Here is a 19,809-nt window from a genome sequence, read left to right as displayed (position 1 = left end):
CTCAGTGGAGAATGAGAGCCCACTACCTCCCTCAGGAAGCCTGTTCCACTGAGGAACTATTAGAAAGTTCTTCTAATGTTGAGCTGAAAACTCTTGATTTAATTTCAACCCGTTGGTTTTAGTCCGACCTTCTGGGGCAACTGAAAACAACTCCACACCATCCTCTCTATGACAGCCCTTCAAGTATTTGAAGATGGTTATTATCTCACCTCTCAGTCGTTTCCTCTCCAGGCTAAACAAATCCAGCTCCTTCAACCTTTTCTTATAGGACATGGTCTCCAAACCCCTCACCATCTTCATTGCCCTCCTCTGGACACGTTCCAGCTTGTCTATATCCTTCTTAAATTGTGGTGACCAAACTGAACACAGTATTCTAGGTGAGGTCTAACCAGAGCAGACTAAAATGATACCATCACTTCGCGTGATCTGGTCACTATACTTCTGTTGATACATCCCAGAATCGCATTTGCCTTTTTAGCTATCACACTGCTGACTCATGTTCAGTGTATGGTCTACTAAGACCCCTAGATCCTTTTTGCACATACTACTGCCAAGACAAGTCTCTCCCATCCTGTAATTATGCATTTGATTTTTCCTACCTAAATGCAGATTTATCTCCATTGAAAGACTCATCAAGCAAGTAACAGCAAAAACAAAAACAAAAAGCTAGCATTCCAAATGAAGTTCAGTCACTCATGTTTCCTACTAAGTGGAATGTTAGGATTAAAAATCCTCCTATAATTGGAGAGAATGAACCTCACGTCTGAGTCAGACTTGAATGTTCCACATTTTGCTTGCTACCCTCCTCTTTTAGAGATGGTTCAAATATAATGGCATTATGCTGCGATTCTTATTTGGAAAATATTCTGATGCATGCAAATAAACTGGGATCTGATTCAACATCTTTGATTTATATTCAGTAAAGAAAATATGCCATGTTAATTTTAAATGCTGTATGAATCTCTGTGTTTCCAATTGCCAAAAATAGTTAATTTTATTAAACAAAACATTTTTAGAAATGAAAAAATATTCATGGAAAATAGAGCCAAATATCAATGGCACTACTTGAAAAGCCTTGTGCTTCCACATTCCCTTTTTCATTACATGGTTGAAGCCAGTACGTAATTAGCAATTTAGTGCAAACCATAGACTGCTGTTACATTTGAAAATATTAAACTATAGTTGATGCTCCCCTACCAACACAGGATGATTTCAAGCTACAGTTTGAATTTGGTTTGCAATCTCAGTTTGGAGAGGTAGTGCAAGCCATAGTTTTCCAGCTACAGCTTGTGTAAAATCTCAAGTCACTAACTGACGAGCATGTGATAGGAGGAAAGAGTGTGCAAGCACAGGGCTCATCCTCGCATGATTTGGCACTGTCTAAACCAAGGGTGGGGAACGTCAGGCCCGGGGGCCGTTTAAGGCCTGTGAAATCATTTGGTCTGGCCCTTTGTGGGTCCTGGCAGATCTCTAGCTCAGAAGGATCTAAGACTGGCAATCCGCCCACTCCCGTGGACATGAATAGCCTCTATTCAAGGCGGATGTGAGTTTGTCTTGCCGAGAAAAGGAACCTTTTCCCCCCATGCAGAAGAGTCGTTAGCTATGGAGCTGTTGGGACAGCCCAAGAAACTGTGTTAACCCTTTCCCACCCGGGCTATGGAGAAATGTATTCCCTCTGTACTACAAGAGGGCTGGGGGTGGAAGTGGTGACAATGGAGGGGTTAAAGGGGGCAGGGCCAGAATGCGCAGGGGGCACGAGTTCTTAGCCAGTGTATCCTCATTTCATCCCTGCAGGTGGAGGTACCAGGAGCCGGCTATAGAATCTGGCCCCGACCATGCGGAGCAGGAGCAACTCTGACGCGTGGCTGGACAGCTACGCCTGCCTGGTACATCAGACCATCCTGTGCAACCAGGTGGGCGAGTGTGCCGGTTGGATGCCGCCTGCTTGCCCGTGCTGGGGGGGGGGGTCATCTGGGGCAGCTGCCTGCTTCGGGCTTGGTTGGCTAATTTTTAAGTTGATGGTTTTGTATGGCCCAATGAATGATGTTATAAATATCCAAATGGCCCTTGGCAGAAAAAAGATTCCCCACCCCTGGTCTAAACCATTCTTATAGTAAAATTTTGTTCAGATAGCTGAACGCAGCAACTCAGTTGCTGTGCCTGTCAAAACTTCTACTTCTAACCTTCCAACATAATCCTGCTTTAAATTATGAGCAATTTAATAATTACTCTTTTGAGTAAAAAAAACTTTCAGTGCAGCTACCACAGTTTTATGACCTTAAACATGAAGAATGTATACATTTAGGCACTACTAACATTCACACCCTGTTCAGACTTAAAAAATATAGGCTTGCATAGCCATGTGACTTCCATCTTCTCAATAACTGCACGGTCAACGTTTTGAGTGTTTGAGACAACCACAATTGACAGCTGGCATTCTATGACTCTCTAGATCTTTGGTTGGAAGGGAAAGATAGGATGCTACCACTCCCTCTACCATCTCAAAACTTACAAGATTTGCAAGGGTTAAAGTTTGTCACCTGCCAAGCAGCAAGCTGGTTTAAGGGCAGCTGCATATAATGAATGTTCTTTGCAGGGAGGGAAGGCAGAAGGAGGTTAGTGGGGGAAATAATATTTAGCGTTTAGGCAGTGATTCACGACATTTGGCCTTCTTTTCATACATTACTTCAGTAACAACCCTGTACAGAGAAGCCAGAATTACTCCACTATTGCTGGCCAAAGCTGTGAGAAAGTTGCTTGCCAAGCCCATTTAATGAGTTTATGGCAGAAGCAAAACCAGGTACCTTGTGAGTTCACACACATTTAGCCACTACACGACACCTGCTCTGCAGCAGAATATGAAAGAAGCTATGAGGCATCCCACCAAAAAACCTACAATGACAATTACATCAAATATAGACCAAAATGGGCAGAATGTATCAGCGTTCCAACAGCCTATTCCAGGGGTCCTCAAACTTTTTAAACAGGGGGTCAGTTCACTGTCCCTCAAACACTGTTGGGGGCCGGCCGCCCCCCCCCAAAAAAAACAGGAAGGCAGCCAGGCGCCCAGGCAAAGAAAAGTTAACTTGCGGCAGGAGGACGTGCCGCCCCTCCCCCAGGTGCCTCTCCATGGCCGACACTCCCCCCTTCGCTGGGCTGAGAGACCCCCCGCCGCCGCCGAGCGCCCTCCTTTCCCACCTCCTGGAGCGGGAGGCGGGCTGGGCTGGCCCCCTGCTTGGCAAAGAGCACCTGAGGGGATGGGCAAGGGAGGAGGCCGGCCGGAGACGGGGGCCTCTCAGCCCTCCCCTCCCCGGAGGCATCACTACCCAAGCCCCCCGCGCTCACTCGCCCGCTCGCCTCGCTCCTGCTTGGCTTGCAAGCAGACGGGGATGTTCTTCTTCCAGCCCGGCATGGCTCCTTTAGGGCTGCAGCGGCTGCTGCGGCAGGAGGAGCGGCGGCGGCAAAGGGCACATTGCAGTCCGAGGCGGCGGCTCCCGTTCCCCAAGCCGCCCACGCGCCTGGGGAAAGGAAGGCGGCGGCTCTTCAGGGCAGCCGTGGCGGGGAAGGCGCAGAGGCGGCGGCGGCTCCTGTGTCGGCGCGGGTGTCGCCACTCCGCTGCTGCCGACGCTTTATACGGCAAACGGCCGCCTTAGTTTGGGGAAGGGACGGGCGTGGCAGCGGCGGCTCCGGAGGGAGGAGGGGGCCGGATCCAGGACCCTAACGACCGGATGCGGCCCATGGGCCGTAGTTTGAGGACCCCTGGCCTATTCGATGGTGGCATGTCACAACTATATCACACAGTGTAACTGGCTGGGGCTCAAGAAACCTCATGATGCAGAATCGATAGCCTTCTGTGATGCTGCAGCTGCTGGAATCCCCATCACACATCCCTAGCATTTCAGCGCTTTATGCCTGCGGTAAGGAAGATCTTTTATCATTAATTCTGTGTTTTCCAGAGTTCAAAGGCTACTCATATCAATGTTAGCTACCAGCTGAAAGAGATGATCTGCTGGTTTAGTGGATAAGGGTGTGGTGTTCTGAAAAATTCCTCGTAAGCAATGCCAACCCAGGGCTGAAGGTTGCTTGCATCACAACTGCTTCCTCTCGCTTTCTATTCTTGGACTTTGCCTGGTACCTTCACAGTTTTCATTTTATGTTTAGCCTCTCATTCTAAACCTACAGTTTTCAGCATAAGATCCGTGGACTGCACAGGGAACACAACTCAAATCACCTATCACACAACAAACACCCAATCTCCTAACACAGTGTGATATGACTTCCTTGGTATTTTCCGCTCAGTCCAACAAAGGATTCCAAGTTTTCCTTTTTTACAAAATGTGCAAAGTAGTCAGTCCTGCTCACAAGGTAGAAAGTTTTCCAGAGAGAGACGAGTGTGTACATACACACACTTGGAGACAGAATGTCTAACATCTTATCACCTTACATTTGAATTACAGCAATCTTTCTGGATTTAGTCATGGCAGCTGTATGGAAAATGCAACCAATAAAGAGAGATACACAATTTTTGACTGGTCATAGTCACCATTAGACGTAGTGTGGCATAGTGGTTAAGAGTGGCGGATTCTAATCTGGAGAACAGGGTATGATTCCCACTCCTCCACATGAAGCCTGCTGGGTGATCTTGGGCTAGTCATAGTTCTCTCAGAACTCTCAGCCCCAACTACCTCACAAGGTGTCTGTTGTGGGGAGGGGAAGGAAAGGCGATTGTAAGCCGCTTTGAGACTCCTAAAGGTAGAGAAAAGCGGGGTATAAAAACCAACTCTTCTTCGGTACATATAGATACCTCAGAGAGGGCTCAGTATCTCTCTTCACACAAGACAATGAAGATGTTCTGATGTAGTGATAATCCCTCTCACTGAATTCAAAGCACGGTAAGAAGAGAAAGGCTGCCTCCCCTTTCCCTATGTTCTCTGTGCATGACCAGACAAGTTGACAGAAAACCAGAGTTCATTTCTCTGAAATCTCCACAGGGCATAAATAACAAGGAGAAGTTGGACTCCAAAAAGGTTTGTGGTTGCTGCAGTGACCACATTCATGGAATGTTCAACATATACATAAGACAAGTTTGTACTTTCAGCAACAGAGGCTGTTGACATCACATCACCTCTGCCTGACTTTTATCCTTGGACAACTCATGAGATTCAGTGTGATGCAGTAGCGCAACACTGGGATGTAGAAGACCTGGGTTCAAGGCCCCTCTTTGCCAATGAGGTTTACTGGGTGACCTTTGGCCATCATTCTCAAACCTCAAATGCTTTCTCTAACTTTATTTTTTTTTAAAAAAATTTCAATACAGGGGTACAGAAATAGAAGGGGGAGGGGAATAGTAAAAAACAAACAAACACCGAAGTATATATTGACAGTGCTCAAGCTCACCACATTCATCATGACCCCAGATTACTAAGAATAGTAAAATTAAGCTAATCAACCTCAATATCCATTTAATACAATTATTAATAAAAAATTATGTACTGCTGTTGCCTCTGGGAAAAATAAGTCTTACTTGTCTACTTTGGCTTTCTCTAACTTTAGATTACTGCAGGCAACAGCCATTTCACATGATGTTTCTGCCGGACATGCCTTCCCTTAAAAGGAAAAAAAAAGTACTGCAGGTGCACAACACAAGACAAGCATTTGTCATTTTTACCTACACAAAAACAGTATTTATATATGAAAATTGCCAGGTATGAAACACTCACATAGGATACTGCTTGAGGATGACCCAATCTTCTAGACCTCAGCCTCTCAAAAACAGGTCCCAAGTCTTCCCTTTCTAGTTGCTGTCTAAGCATTGTAGTTAACTTTAGATTACTAACAACTTTGAAGCCATACAACTAATCACTGGGCTGAATCCAGCGATCCAATAGTGAGTGCACTGGTGGACGTGGATTTTTACCGCATTCTACCCCACCCCATAATCCCTTTCACTGGAAAATTTATTCCCAGGGTTGCAGGAGCCACTTGGCTAATTGCTCTCCTCCTTCTTTCATCAGTGGGTCTGTCCTAGTGGCGGGGATTTCACTCCTTCCCTCAACCTGACCGCAGCTGCCTAACCCAAGTGACTGCTTGCCAATGCAAATCCAGTGAACCTGGGAATTAATTTTCCAAGGATCTCAAGGGTGAATCCAGCCTTGTATCACTGGGAATCAAAACTCTAATGCATGTGAAGAATGTCTAGCCATACCACTGACTGGTATAGCACAACAGCCACTAATAAAAGACAACTGCTAACTGGACCTGGGAGTAGAAATGTACGTTTTCCAAAAAATTTAAAGCCACTGGAAAAGAAGCATTCTTGCATTTCAACCCCATTAAATATTTTCATACTAGCATTAACAAAATTACCTTTTTGAGATATTTTTCTATTAAGCAGACTTCGAATTTTAAAAGCCTTCCACCGTGCATTAGAAAATCTGAAAGAGGTGCCATTCCCTTAGTCACACCCTAGAAATGCCAATTCCTTCAACCACCTCTTATTACAACTACTTCATTTTATGGGCAACTTTAAATAACTATATCAATTTTTGGACTTTAGCTGTGATTATTCAAGACAAAAGATCCCAAAACACACGTGCAATTATAGGATACAAGAAGGGGGCCTAAGGAGCTGAGGTCCCACCACTGTCCCTTGCTTTTTCACCTCTTTCTCTACCTAGCTGCACATTTTTAAAAAATATATTTTTCAAACAAAATATATAAATATAAACATCAAATTATTACATTTTACTGGAAATGACTTCATGATTACAATCCAATTAGCACCTTCTTTGAATTACAGTTTTCTATTTTCTAAATATATTTGCATATCTGACAATGCATTTCTCACTTACATTCTATTATTTTAATTGGTTAACAGCTGTAGAATCAAGGAATACTTTCAATTTTTCATAAAACTTAAAGGTTGATCGGTTATGCACTAAAGACGTTAATTTAGCCATGGTTGCTATTTTGTTTGTCCACTCAATTACATCTGGATAGTCCTCTCCTTTCCACTAACTGCACGTTTTCCTCATTCTCCCCAACCCTGTAATCTGTGTATTCTCTCACCACCACCACCCATATTTGTGTGGCTGTCTGCTGATGAGCAGGGTGTAGACAAAATCACTTTCTCTTCCCTCAGCACATGATTTCATTTTGTTCACCCTCAGAACTGTAACCTGACCATGTTGCTGTTAGTCCACACGGGTCCTATGATCCTGGGAATAAAATTCCCCAGAAGGAAAGGACTGCTAGGGAGAAGAGAATGTGAGAATAATCTATTACAGTCAGCACTTTCCATTGACAGTTCACTGGATCCAAAGCACGGCTTTTTAAGTCTGTGCTTTTAAATGCGTTTTCACCTCTCTCCCACCCACCACAGAAACAGCAAGAAGTTTTGCAGAGAACTTTTAGCTCAATGTCAGCTAGGCAATGGGATACCAAAATCTACTGAGAAAAAAATAGTTCTCTGAAGCTGGAATGAAAGAACACAGTCCTCTCATGCAAACATGAGATACACCGCAGGCTAAAGGCTAAAAGAATAAATTAATTAGGATTTAATTTGCAATATAAATGATATGGCGCCAACTTACTACTTAAAGTTTATTATTCATTTAATTTGTTTCTACCCCGCCTTTCTTCCCAACGGGGACCCAAAGCAGCTTACACCATTCTCCTCTCCTCTATTTTATCCTCACAATAACGCTGTGAGGTAGGCTAGGCTGAGAGTGAATGACTGTCCCAAGGTCATCCAGAAAACTTCCATGGCACAAATGGGGATTCAAACCTGGGTCTCCCAGATGCTAGTCCAACACTCTTAACCATTACACCACACTGACCCTCAATGCCTACAAATGCCTACAAATGTAGTATATTCCAGTTATTTAATAAACCAAGTTTCCATTAACAAGTAGTGTTGAAGCAAGACAAGTATGCAGGGATGCACACCAGCAGTTTAAAACGTTGTTTTGCTTACTCTTCACCAATCACCACATTTTGAATTAAAGTTATGATGCAGTGATGCTGCTTAGAAAGCTTTAAAACAAAATTCAGTTCCTTATTCACTTTTGATGTCGTAACACTGAATGAGCATGAGAAAGCACGGGAATGTTATGGTTGAAGAAGAAGACTTTGCTGAGTGTGCACATGCTCAAAATACATTTGTAAGAACATGCAACTTTTCCCCCTTGCATTTTTAGTTTGACTATACTAGACTGCAGAAGGAGCAGAAATGCAGCTCACTGAATGACCTTGGGCCAGTAAATCCCTCTCAGCCTAACCTATCTCACAGGATTGCTGTTGAGAGGATAAAATCCAGGAAAGGAAGGACGATGTTGTAAGAGCCCTGGGTCCCCATGGGGGGAGTAAACATTGCAGTAAAAGTTATACTGTCCATGTGTTTAATGCCATCGGGTCCATGTATTTCAGGGTCCCCAACCTTTTTGAGCCTTTAGGCACCTTTGGAATTCTGACACAGCGTGGTGGGTGCAGCTACAAAATGGCTGCCACAGAATGGCTGCTGCAGGAGGTAGAGCCAGCCACAAAATGGCTGCCACAGTTTATTTTCAGTCACACAACCAAGACCCTTGTCTGGGGTTGGCAGCGGCTCCAAAGAAACGTTTTTAAAAGCTGCACAGGCCATCAAATCTTCAACGGCCCATCAGAAGTCTTGCTGGTCTAATGCCCCACCTGGCCCTACCCACTTTCAAAAATACTTGGTGGGCACCAGGAAAGGTGTCGGCAGGTGCCATGGCACCCATAAGCACCATGTTGGGGACCCATGATGAATTTAATATTATCCTAACTAACCACAGACGTTCTGTTTCTTCTTATCCCCCTCAGCGTCAGGAAATGTAATAAATGGAGGCAACGTTCAAGATATACTTCAGAGGTGCCGGAAAGCCCTTGAATTTCTGAAGCAAACTTGTCTGCTAGCATTATATCCTATATTCCTTAATATCCCATAACGTAATCCTGTACTGAGAAAAGCCTTTATGTTTCTATTGTGCAGCTATCTGTGCAGCTGATAAGAGAAAAAAAAAGCCTTTCATGTGAGCTGGGAAACTCTTTCCAAACAGTTCAACGCTTGGATTAGCTGGTACAATGTAATTTCTTTTCCATAAAACCATATTCTTGACCAGAATCTCTGGATTGTATAGCACGACCAACATTGACGAAACAAGGCTCCTTTCTCATTATATTTTCTCCAACACTTATCTGAACCTGAGCTTATTATGTGTTTGAGCCTTACTGGGCTAAGATACCATCTGCTCATTAACTTAAAAGCTTGTTCCCTTATATTAACACACAAAGACTTTAAACAGAGCACGGACCAAACTGTTGGAAAAAATGAAGAAAAAGTTTTAGTCCAAGTTAAAGTCCCCAATAATTTATACAGCGTGGGCATACCTCCTTTGAAATAAAAATGTCTATGCCTAATTTCCCCCCTCAAGTAAATGGTCTAAGAATTCAGGTTTTGATTAATTTTGAACATACAAAATGTTAGAGCTGAAGGTATTTGAACATTGGTATACAACAGTTGAAGTGTATTGTGTATAGCTTCATTCGTTAAGAAAAGTCTTTAAAATCTACTAATATATTTTTAAAAATTGATTTAGATTACATTAGAGTTCCTCCATGTCTCAAATGAGCTTTCTAAGGATTAGGAAGTGGGAGACTGGCAATTTGAGGGCCCCATGTTTTGTTATTCATTTGCCCCATATCAACAATACGTTATCAGGAAATGGGTTTTGCTTAGCCGCTGTGAGGTAGGAACTCAAATTTTTCCGTACCTCTCATTTTCAATGTCTATCTACAATCTGAGGACTCTCCACGCAATCTGATGGATACTAGTATTTATCCTAGCTTTTTTTTTACTATTTTGTTATTTATTTACAACATTTATATCCTATCTTTCTGCCCTTACAACGGCCACCAAGGTGGCTAACAATTTAAAATGTTATAGAATTACCTTATAGAACCATTAAAATGAACACCCCTCCCAAACATACCTCACTAAAACAACTTTAAAAAGAGTTAGAAAATAGACTTAAAATACATAAAAACAGTTAAAATACAAACAAAACATTAAAAGATTGGTTAGGAAGGAGGGATCATTGAGGGCATGCCAAACAAAACAAAAAAGTCTTCACCTGATGGCAGAAGATGGCAACAGAAAGGTACATGCAAATCTCCCTGGGGAGAGAGTTCCAGAGCTTTGGTGCAACAACTAAGAAGGCTCTCTCCCAATGGCGGCATAACATACTTTGAGGTCACAGCTTTCCTTTCAGGAAAAAAGGCCCTCCCTCTTTATAGATGCTCTGAAACTTGACTGATATGTTCCTAGAAAAAATGCTCCTTGACTATGCAAGGACCCTCTCACTAAAAATGTGTTGGTTAAATCCATTCATAATGGAGTAGTTTTATCTTTGTTTGTTTCTCCTTGTACCATGATTACATCTGTTTTACCTTGGGTAAGAAATCTAGCTCCCTGTTTGAGCAGGTACTTTGGCCATGTAAAGCTAATATCCTGAAGTCAAGAGGTGTCATGTTCAAACAGCGTGAGTTTATAGTCAAGGTATCTACTATATAATCAGACCTGTCTTTCCCTCTGTAGCAAACTCCTACCACAAAGAATGAAAAAAATAACACCTCTCATCGCCTCCCTCGTCCAATCAAAAGCCAGCAGGTCCAATTACAGGGTCTATCTGAGCCCAGGAGGAACTCCAAAGAGTTATATTCTTCCTATTTGGAAGCCAACTGAGAGGACTGAGTCTACACCCAACCCAACTGTTCTAAAGAAAAGCAAGAGATGAACCAGCACAACAGCTAAGGTGCTTGCTTCTCTCTGTGTTGGTGAAAGGATTGGCTTCATGTCTTCCATTTGTGTTTCAGGTTGCATGTAAACAGAACAATTTCCCATTTTCAATTATTTGGAAGGCTTTCCCAGAAACAGTGTTGCTGGGCTGGATTCAGAATGACATCTATTCAAAGCATAAGTTGTGACTTTTGAGGCTGATTCTATGGAATCAGCATGTGGTATTAGAAGCTTCACCAAGAAGGTCTATTTATTTAAAGATCCACTTATTTATTTGCACCTTTCTCAGGTTCTGTGATTGAACACATCTGCTCTCTTATTTTAAAAACCTCTGAAGAAGGATTCTGCAAAAGCCTTGCATTTTACATTCTTGATCAAGAGCAACACTTGTTTCAAAACTCTGTTTCAGTGATGCATAAAATTTTACTATCACGTCTCTGGGATGTGCCAATGATTTTATCTATGAATGGTCAGGTTTAATAGGCTGTTTCTTCAACTCCATTACCTGACTCAGCCAGTCCACCAGAAAATTTTTCCATATCTTATTCAGCTGCACTACCACTGAGCCCCAGAAATGCAGGTTGTTCCACTGAGACCTATTTTCCAAGCATTCAGCTGTCAACTGCCACTCCTCTTCTGCATTCTACCCATAAAGTGCTTTCCACAAAGATGAAATCTCACCCTGAAGGATGAACTAAGCTCTACTGCTACCTGTGCAGTTTTTACCATCTCATCAAGGTTGCATTAATATCCTCCACCTACCCTGAAAGTAGATTTTCTGATCTAATTTAATCCAGAGCTCAGTGTGGTGCTCTTTAATCCCTCCAAGAGGTTTTGTAGCTCCTCTTCGGTGATTGACACTGGCTGCGTACCAACTGTGGCACTGTCTTCCATATTATTTTCCTCTTGGTTGCTGTTTCCCACCATTGATTCTTCAGGAGTCAGAGGGCTTTTTACAAAACAAATCTTTCTGTTTGAATTAAGAAGACGTTTTAAGCCTTTCTTTGGCTGATTCACCTATTTAATAGCTTCACTTTTCAGCTGTACTGATGCTAAAAATTAGGAGGAATGGAGACATTCGCTCACAAGTTCTAAGTGTCCCCCAAATTTTAATTTTAAACAAAATAAGTTATCTTAAGGAGACCTTTAAAATAACATGGTAATACATTACCTGAATATAATAAAGACATACGAAGGCACCCCCCATTTTCTGATAGTATATACGGAGCAATCAGGGCCTTTTCTGCAGCTGCACTCCATTTATTTTATTATAGCTCAAGATAGCTTATGAACTCCCTTCTGAGACAGAAAGCTTTCTAACGCCATTTAAATGCTCAAGGTGGCTTATGAACTCCCTCCTGAGACAGAAAGCTTTTTAATGCCTTTTAGATGTTAGGCAAAGTCTACTCTGTTCACCAGGGCTCCCCCCCCCCTTTCTTCCTTTCCTGCCCTTGCTCACTTCATGGTAATTTGGTGGTTGTGCTGTTCCAGGCCTAATTTTAAGCTCCTTTTTCAGTTCTGAATTAGAATTTTTTAACATGTTTTAGCATATTGTTTGAATGCTTTGTTTTGTTGTTTGTGCACTGCATGGATTCCATGTCAGGAAAAACAGATTAGAAATTTGTAAGAAGTGAATTAAATAAACAGCAATAGAGAAATGTAAAATTCATGCACAATAGGATTCTCGAGACGGAGCCATCTTCCCCTCACCAAATAAGACCAGTGACGTGAGCTTTCTGGGGAAATTTCAATTAGAAAATTTTCTGAGCAAATTTAAATCAATAATTTAAATATTTAAACAATGTTAGCAAAATTTAAATAATGTTAGCAAAAGAAGGCAAATACTCCCTGCAAGGGGGGGGCATTGACCAAGCTTCCCACATATAGACCATGTAACATGATTGATTTGCAGAACAACAGTCCTGATAACTATAGATAAACAGACTATATTTACATACAGCCACATCACTTGATAAGACATCTAGAGGAGGATTCTCATAGATCAATTAGATTGTGGGGATGAGTGTTCCCCCCTTTATCATCAAGCTGTTATAGGAAGAAGTTATTTTGTTTTAATGATGTTTCCCTCAGTGTGGTTTTAAGGGTCAAAATGCTTTGCTGCATTCCCCTTTCAAACTTTCTTTACCACAAAAGCAGACTGAATGCACATGACTGTGTGCAAAGATCTATGAAGTGGAACAGATAGTAGGTTGAGGGGGACACAGAATTTAGAGTAAGAGTACAAGGCCAAGTTCAAAAAGTATGTTGGATTTGCTGCTGTTATCAAGCTAGGGAATCCCAAAGTATTTCATGTACTTTAACCATGCCTTCTCTTAATATTCAATAACACTCTACGTTGTAACAAAAAATCCATAAATTGTTACCTGTAAAACTTCATCTATGTCAACAATAACCCTTCAAATATCTTGATTACATCAATTTCCTCTAAAGAAAATTGCCATATTATTGCATAACTGCACAATCCTGAAGATACTAAAGACCAGTTTTTTTAACACCAACTTCACAAGTAGGCAGGAGGTGCTGTGTAGTTCTTCTCTCCTGATTCTTTTACACTGCAGCTAATAAAGGCAGGAAAGCTAACTTGCTAGACCAACAGAATACTTTGGAGGCAGAAATTCTCAACACCTATTAATAAAACCTGACACCGCGTCACTTCCCAGATGTAATGTTAATACAACCAGCCTCCCTGAGCATTTTGACATATTTTAAACCCTGACTGGACTGCACCACATGGACTAACACAGCGCAAAAGCTTTCCATGCCAAGAACATTTTCCATTACAAGAAAGAGTTATGCCTAGCAAATGGAAGGAACTTAAGAACAATGAAACACTACTATCCATATGGGGGGAGGGGGAACACATTCATACCCCACTACACACACCAAGACTGCTTTAATAAGTATTAATTATTCCTTCCCAGAAATAAATGCATGGAAGTAATTAACGTTATGGAAGCAAAAAGAGACATTTAAAGCAAAAAAAAGGGAAATGGTCAGATTTAAAAGTAGATTGTTACCTCATTTGTCACAGTGTACAGAACTGAAGTCCTGAATCATTTATGCATTGTTGCACAGAAAAGACAGACAGGCAAATATTGGTGAAAGCGAAGCTCAAGTTTCTTCTGAGACATGCTTTGCCTAAAGTCTCATCAATACAAAAAGAATTAAAGCTCTATTCATCTATTATGTATTTAGAAGCAACGTAAATCCCAGCTAACCAACTTCTCTCAACTTGCAGTGAGTAGGCAAGAGTGAACCCTCCAGGGATTAAACATTCATGACTAGCTTTAGCATATTAAAACCCAAAGCACCCTGTTAGCCCCACTTTTAAAAAAAACCTCAAAACATTTGAGATGACTTAAAAAAATAGCACCAGCACCATCCTAAGCAGTTACACCTCCTTGACTTTGATGGACTTAGAAGGGTGTGACCCTGTTCTGGACTGCACAGTAAGAGTACTAGTTAAACCAGTGGAGAAATATCTGATAAAATTCAACAACTCAATTCAACAGAATTTATTACTTATTGAAAAACCTATATCTAAAAACTAGTGTGAACTTAAACAATTAAAGGAATACGAAACATCAGTTGAACTATACTAAAAACAAAAAGACATCTGCACAGCATAAATTAATTACAATTCAAAGTCACCTACCAGTGCAAACACAGTTACTGCATCGTTGTAGTCAGCTAAGCACCAATTCAGTCACACAGATTAGGGGTGTACACCTTGCATATATACAGTACACATTATACAGGACGTGGTTACACATTCATTTCTCCACATATAGATACAGCAGAGTTGGGATTGGCTCATATACACATTTAACGTTTCTAGGATGCGGTATCAGTCCAAAAGCTCTCAAGGCAGCTCAAAAAAATCTACTAAAACACCATCCAAAGATGACAAAGGAGACTTATGTAGCTGCTTCAAACAAGAGCTATACCCTTTTAGTATAACATATATGAAATGACCTGCCATTGCAATTGGGACAAGAAGAGAGTAATTCGGGGGTCTGGATCTCTAAAAGGGGGTGAAAAAGTGCCTAGAAACTGATTTTGAAGAGGCTGGTATAGTAATCCCCAACATAGCACCCACTAAGGTGTTTAATAGCACTTGTTTGTTTCTTAAGTCTTGGGGATAAAAACTAAAGAAACTTCAATTCAACAGAAACAAACAGGGAGCTTCAAGTTGCTTTCTAACCGCTAACTACCTAGCAAAGAACTGATGCCATCCCAGGCAGACCCGTCACAATCACTCAACTTGGCAAAAGTCATGGACTGTCTTATGATGCTTGGCTTGGAAATCGCTTCCTCTGGTTGTGCAGAAAATACATCCTTCCCTTGGAAGTGTGATCTGATTTAGCATATTTATTTTGACTTATATTTAGTAAACAAAACTCCAGCGTTAACTTCATTTCTCAGTACCAACAAAGAGCCCCAGGGCGCAGAGTGGTAAGCTGCAGTACTGCAGTCAAAGCTCTGCTCACGACCTGAGCTCGATCCTGACGGAAGTTGATTTCAGGTAACTGGCTCAAGGTTGACTCAGCCATCCATCCTTCCGAGGTCGGCAAAATGAGTGCCCAGCTTGCTGGGGGTAAAGTGTAGATGACTGGGGAAGGCATTGGCAAACCATCCTGTAAATACAGTCTGCCTAGTAAACATGATGTGACGCCATCCCATGGGTCAGTAATGACCTGGTGCTTGCACCTTTATCCTTTTACTAACAAATATTTGGTCTGAACTCTTTGGGGGGGGAAGTAATCAGTTTCGGTTTAAATGTTATATTTAACCAAGCTAAAAGATTTATATGGTAATTATGTTATTGGACTAGTATTTGCAAAAATGTAAAGACAATATAGCATGTGCTTTCCTTGCATTGTATAATCAACAAACAAAAAACCAAAGCCAGTGCAAACGCTGACACCCTTATTTCAGCATACCCAAAGAACTGTACACGACAGGCTCCATATGTGTTGTCCACTCATCTATTTCAACAGAATTTCATTCTCTGCCAATGGAGGTCACTGGGACACCTCAGGTTCACAGTAACTCCTCAGCATCACTCAAATTACTTTTTTAATCCCTATCAGATTGGCGATTGCAATATACCTTCCACAATGTGAGAGGAGGAAAGACTTTTGGCTTTGGTTTGACTTGTACAGCCAGATAGAAGAAGTAATAACCTGATTTTTAAACATTTAGATTATGTGTATTTGTGCTTTAACCCCCCTGCCCACAATGATAAATCAATAAGACATCTATGTATTACACAATTTCTGGGGATCTTCATCTGAAAAACATTCGTTACAATTTTGAAACTGCCCAGCTTGCATGATACTGTGTTGACAACAATATCCACCCACAGTTATTAATTTTATTAAACAATAAAATCATTAGAAAAGGAAAAATTCCCCCTGGGAAAAATATAAAGCACTGAAAAATGTTCCACCCCACATCTGTGAACAGCATTCTTCCAAGAGTAATAAGGATCACTCCCATTTCTCTAACACCTATGCTAAGTGCCTTAATTGAATTCTCCTTGCCACATCATAAATAATCTCCTCCTCCCAGCACCACTGCACAGGTATAATATACTGCATATTGAACAAGTCATATTTTCAAAAGCAAGCTAAGCACTAAAGGTACAGTGTTTTTTCCACAGAGCCATGTGGTATTATACTAACCCCTACGGCACCCTCAGACTCAAAACAGTATTTTGCACCAAGACATGCTCCTCTATGGTTCGCCACTCTAACTTGTACAGTAATGGATGCTCTCACATTCTGACATTTATTCTATGGAATGCTATATAGGCCTAGTGTGCCAACTTAAATGGCATCTGTATGGGGCCTCGAACTGGTGACATCCTTTCAAAAACAGGATACACTGGCTAGTCCTGGCCTGTAAAATCTTTCTACTGATCACTTTGCTTGGCAAAAAACATCAAAACAATAAATAAAACATGAGACAGTATATAAAGCCATGTTGTCTGTTCAAGCAAGTCTCAGAGGACCTTGAAATAAGGAATGTCTACTGTGTCCTCACCATTCTCTTCTACTCTACTTCTAAGGCTGAGGGACTTGCCCACAGCTGCCAATATAACCGTAAAGCTAGGAAGTGGCACCCTAACACTACCTCTGGGTTAGAACCTAGAATTTCCCCCATGCCTCTGATCTCTTTAAAATTGAGTTTGCAACTCTAAATACTGACCTGTGAGGTCCACGAAACTCAGTGGGACTCATTGCTTAAACATAGAGATGGATTATGAGATCTCTTGATGGAATTTAATGTGGAATGGTCAACTCATAAGCTTCAAGCAAATACAGCTCCTCTTCTCAGTACCTCTTAATTCTGAGTTTCTTTAAAACTGAAAGCATCAGAAGGAAGAGTGTTGGATCAAGATCCTATTAAGAGCATGTTTTGAGGAATACCACCGCTGGATGCTGAGAGGCACCAAAGGGCAACTATTCCTACATTTCCTTGCTTCAGAATTTCCAGAGGCTTCTGGCTGGCCACTGCTGCCAGCACAACACTAGAGTAAGTAGACCTTTATTTTAGCACAGTATCTAAATGCATGATTCTATGAAGTTCTTAGTTCAAATATCATCTCAGCTACAACTCATTAGGCAACTATTTCAGGCACTATTTCAACCTCATGTGTAATACTGGGATAATTCCAAACCCAGCTTCATTTAATTTAGGATAAGAACTATTTGGATCCCAAGGCAGGGTTGCAAGACATGATACAACAGCCCTGCGAAAGCTAAGGAGGTCCAGGCCTTGAACAGGATACCATCTTGGTTCTGATTTATACTTGGATGGGATACCATCCTGAGTTCCACAGAGGAAGAAACATAAAATATAAACATAATAAATCCCTTATAGGACTTTTGTGAAAATCATAAATATACTTTATGAGCACTAAAAAAAGCTTTATAAATGTGAAGAGTTATTTATCCAAAGAGATGGGGGTGCATGTGTTTGTATACATCTATACTGATTGATCAATGACTGGCTGCAATCCACTGGGCACTATCTTCAAAGCTTTACTGAAACCTGCAGAACTTACATCCAAATTAACATGCACATAATGTGTGCTCAGTCATTTTTTTCTTCATTTTCCAACATGCCCTCTACCTCCAAAATATGTATTTCAGAGATCTACATGGGATTGGCGGCATTTTTAAAAAACCTCTGAGTTCTCCTCCTCCAGATACTTTGGCTTCTCATGACGAGCTGGCAGACACCAATGAAAGACCATATCTGCGATGGGTGTGTATGTGAAGCTAGAGCATCTTACCACTCACCCTATCTTTCACACCCACCTTGACATCACAAGAATGATTCTGAGTAGAGTTTCCACCTTTTAACCTGACAAATTAGATATTCATCACGTCAACGTGGAGAGACAAGTAGGAACTTGTAAGGGGCCTTAAAGTACCTATCTTTCTTTAAAGCTGAGGTGACGCAAATCCCTAGGAAAAATATTTGTATTTCCCTAGATTTTTTTTCCATCCAAGCAAACATTATTTTTATCATATTTTTTGCCTTGCTAGTTCTTCAAGCCCTGAACTCAGGGCTGCATATCCAGAATTAACACCTCTGATTTTATCCTGATATCTCTGTGAGACTGAGACACTCTGACTGTTCCAAGGTCATCCAGTGAGTTTCAGGGCTCAACCATGATGTGAACCCTTCCATCTTCAATTAAAGCCATGCATTCTAGCCACTTCACCACACTTGCTCTTTCCTCATAAAAAAACTTGAGAGATAATTTGTAAAACTTGACATTAGAGTAACATGAGGTTGATGATGATGTAGACTACATCATGAAGACCGAAAATTTATCTGCTTTATTCCCTTCATTAAAGTGGTAAAATACATCTTATAAGCTTAATATTGTCCATTAGACAAGTTTATGGCGGCACCAACTTTCACAGGCAAAAGCCTACAGCCTAACATCCTAATAGAAATGTAACCTACTCTGCCAAAATCAGCAAGTGTAGCTTTTTCCTGGCATGAAGATAAAGCATTATATCTACTGCCAATCACGCTGCTGTGGAAGGCATGGGAGCAGGTCAGGCCAGTTCTAAAGAGTTGTCAACTGGAGTTTCCCATTTTTCAACAGGTCACTGCTGCTGCATCATTAACAGGACCTTGAATCGCAACCATCAGTAAATGATAAAAGGTTTTGCCCATGAAAAGAAACGCTCCCCCCTGCCCATCGCTGCGGATCAAGCTTCGGCAAAGATGCACAGGAGCTATACCGAGCCCGGTTTTTGTTTGTTCGCTGGTCAGTTGGCAACTCGTGCTCCCAGTGGCCACGAACTCCATCCCGAGAGAAGAAAGGCAGCCTTCCCGATCCCCCACACATCCCACCCCGCTCCGGGAGGCCCAGGAAGGCCGAGTGGCGGCGGCGGCGGCTCACCAGGAGTAGGTCTGCTCCGCCATGGTGCCAGCGGCGGCCGCTCCTCCTCCTCCTCGGCGGCGGCGTCCTCGTCCCGGGCGTCGATCTCGCTCCCTCGGCTCGTCGGGGCTCAGCAACGGCCCCGCTGTGGCTCCCGGCCCAACATGGCGGCGGCCGTGAGAAAGGGGGGGGGATCCCCGCCCGGACGACGAAGGAAAAGGCGGAGGCTCAGCAGTGGCAGCCGCACCGCAGGGCCGCACGCCAGCGCCGGGCGGGCCTCATGACCGGGCGGCAGCGGCGACAGGCGGAGAGGAGGGGAGCCGCGCGAACTCCGAAGGCGAGGCCGCTCTCCGCCGGTCCCCTCGCTGGTCGCCTCACGGACGGACGGACGGAGGAGGAGGGCGGGCGGAGAGGACGCGCGGAGGCGGGACCTGCTGCCGAGCGTCGCTTCCTGGCGTGCGCACGCGCGAACCTGCGCGCGGCGGGTCACGTGCTCACAACAGGCTCACGTGTTTGACGCAGCCGCGTTGGGCCATTGTGGGAAGGAAAGTGAGGAGGGAGA

General features: G+C 42.5%; 1 protein-coding gene across 1 annotated transcript in view; it reads right to left on the bottom strand.

Moving 5' to 3' along the window:
- Positions 1 to 19,364, bottom strand: part of SPPL3 (signal peptide peptidase like 3) — a 55,147-nt gene extending 35,783 nt beyond the window's left edge. The window contains exon 1 of the mRNA XM_056859355.1: positions 19,269 to 19,364. Coding sequence (XP_056715333.1) covers positions 19,269 to 19,291 — 23 coding nt within the window. The 5' untranslated portion in view covers positions 19,292 to 19,364. The remainder of the gene's footprint in view (positions 1 to 19,268) is intronic.
- Between the last annotated feature and the right edge of the window lie 445 nt (positions 19,365 to 19,809).

Source organism: Euleptes europaea, chromosome 13, assembly GCF_029931775.1.
Source record: "Euleptes europaea isolate rEulEur1 chromosome 13, rEulEur1.hap1, whole genome shotgun sequence".
In the NCBI taxonomy this organism is placed as follows: Eukaryota; Metazoa; Chordata; class Lepidosauria; order Squamata; family Sphaerodactylidae; genus Euleptes; species Euleptes europaea.
Note: the sequence above shows the minus strand (reverse complement) of the source record. Positions and strands in the feature narration are given on the sequence as shown.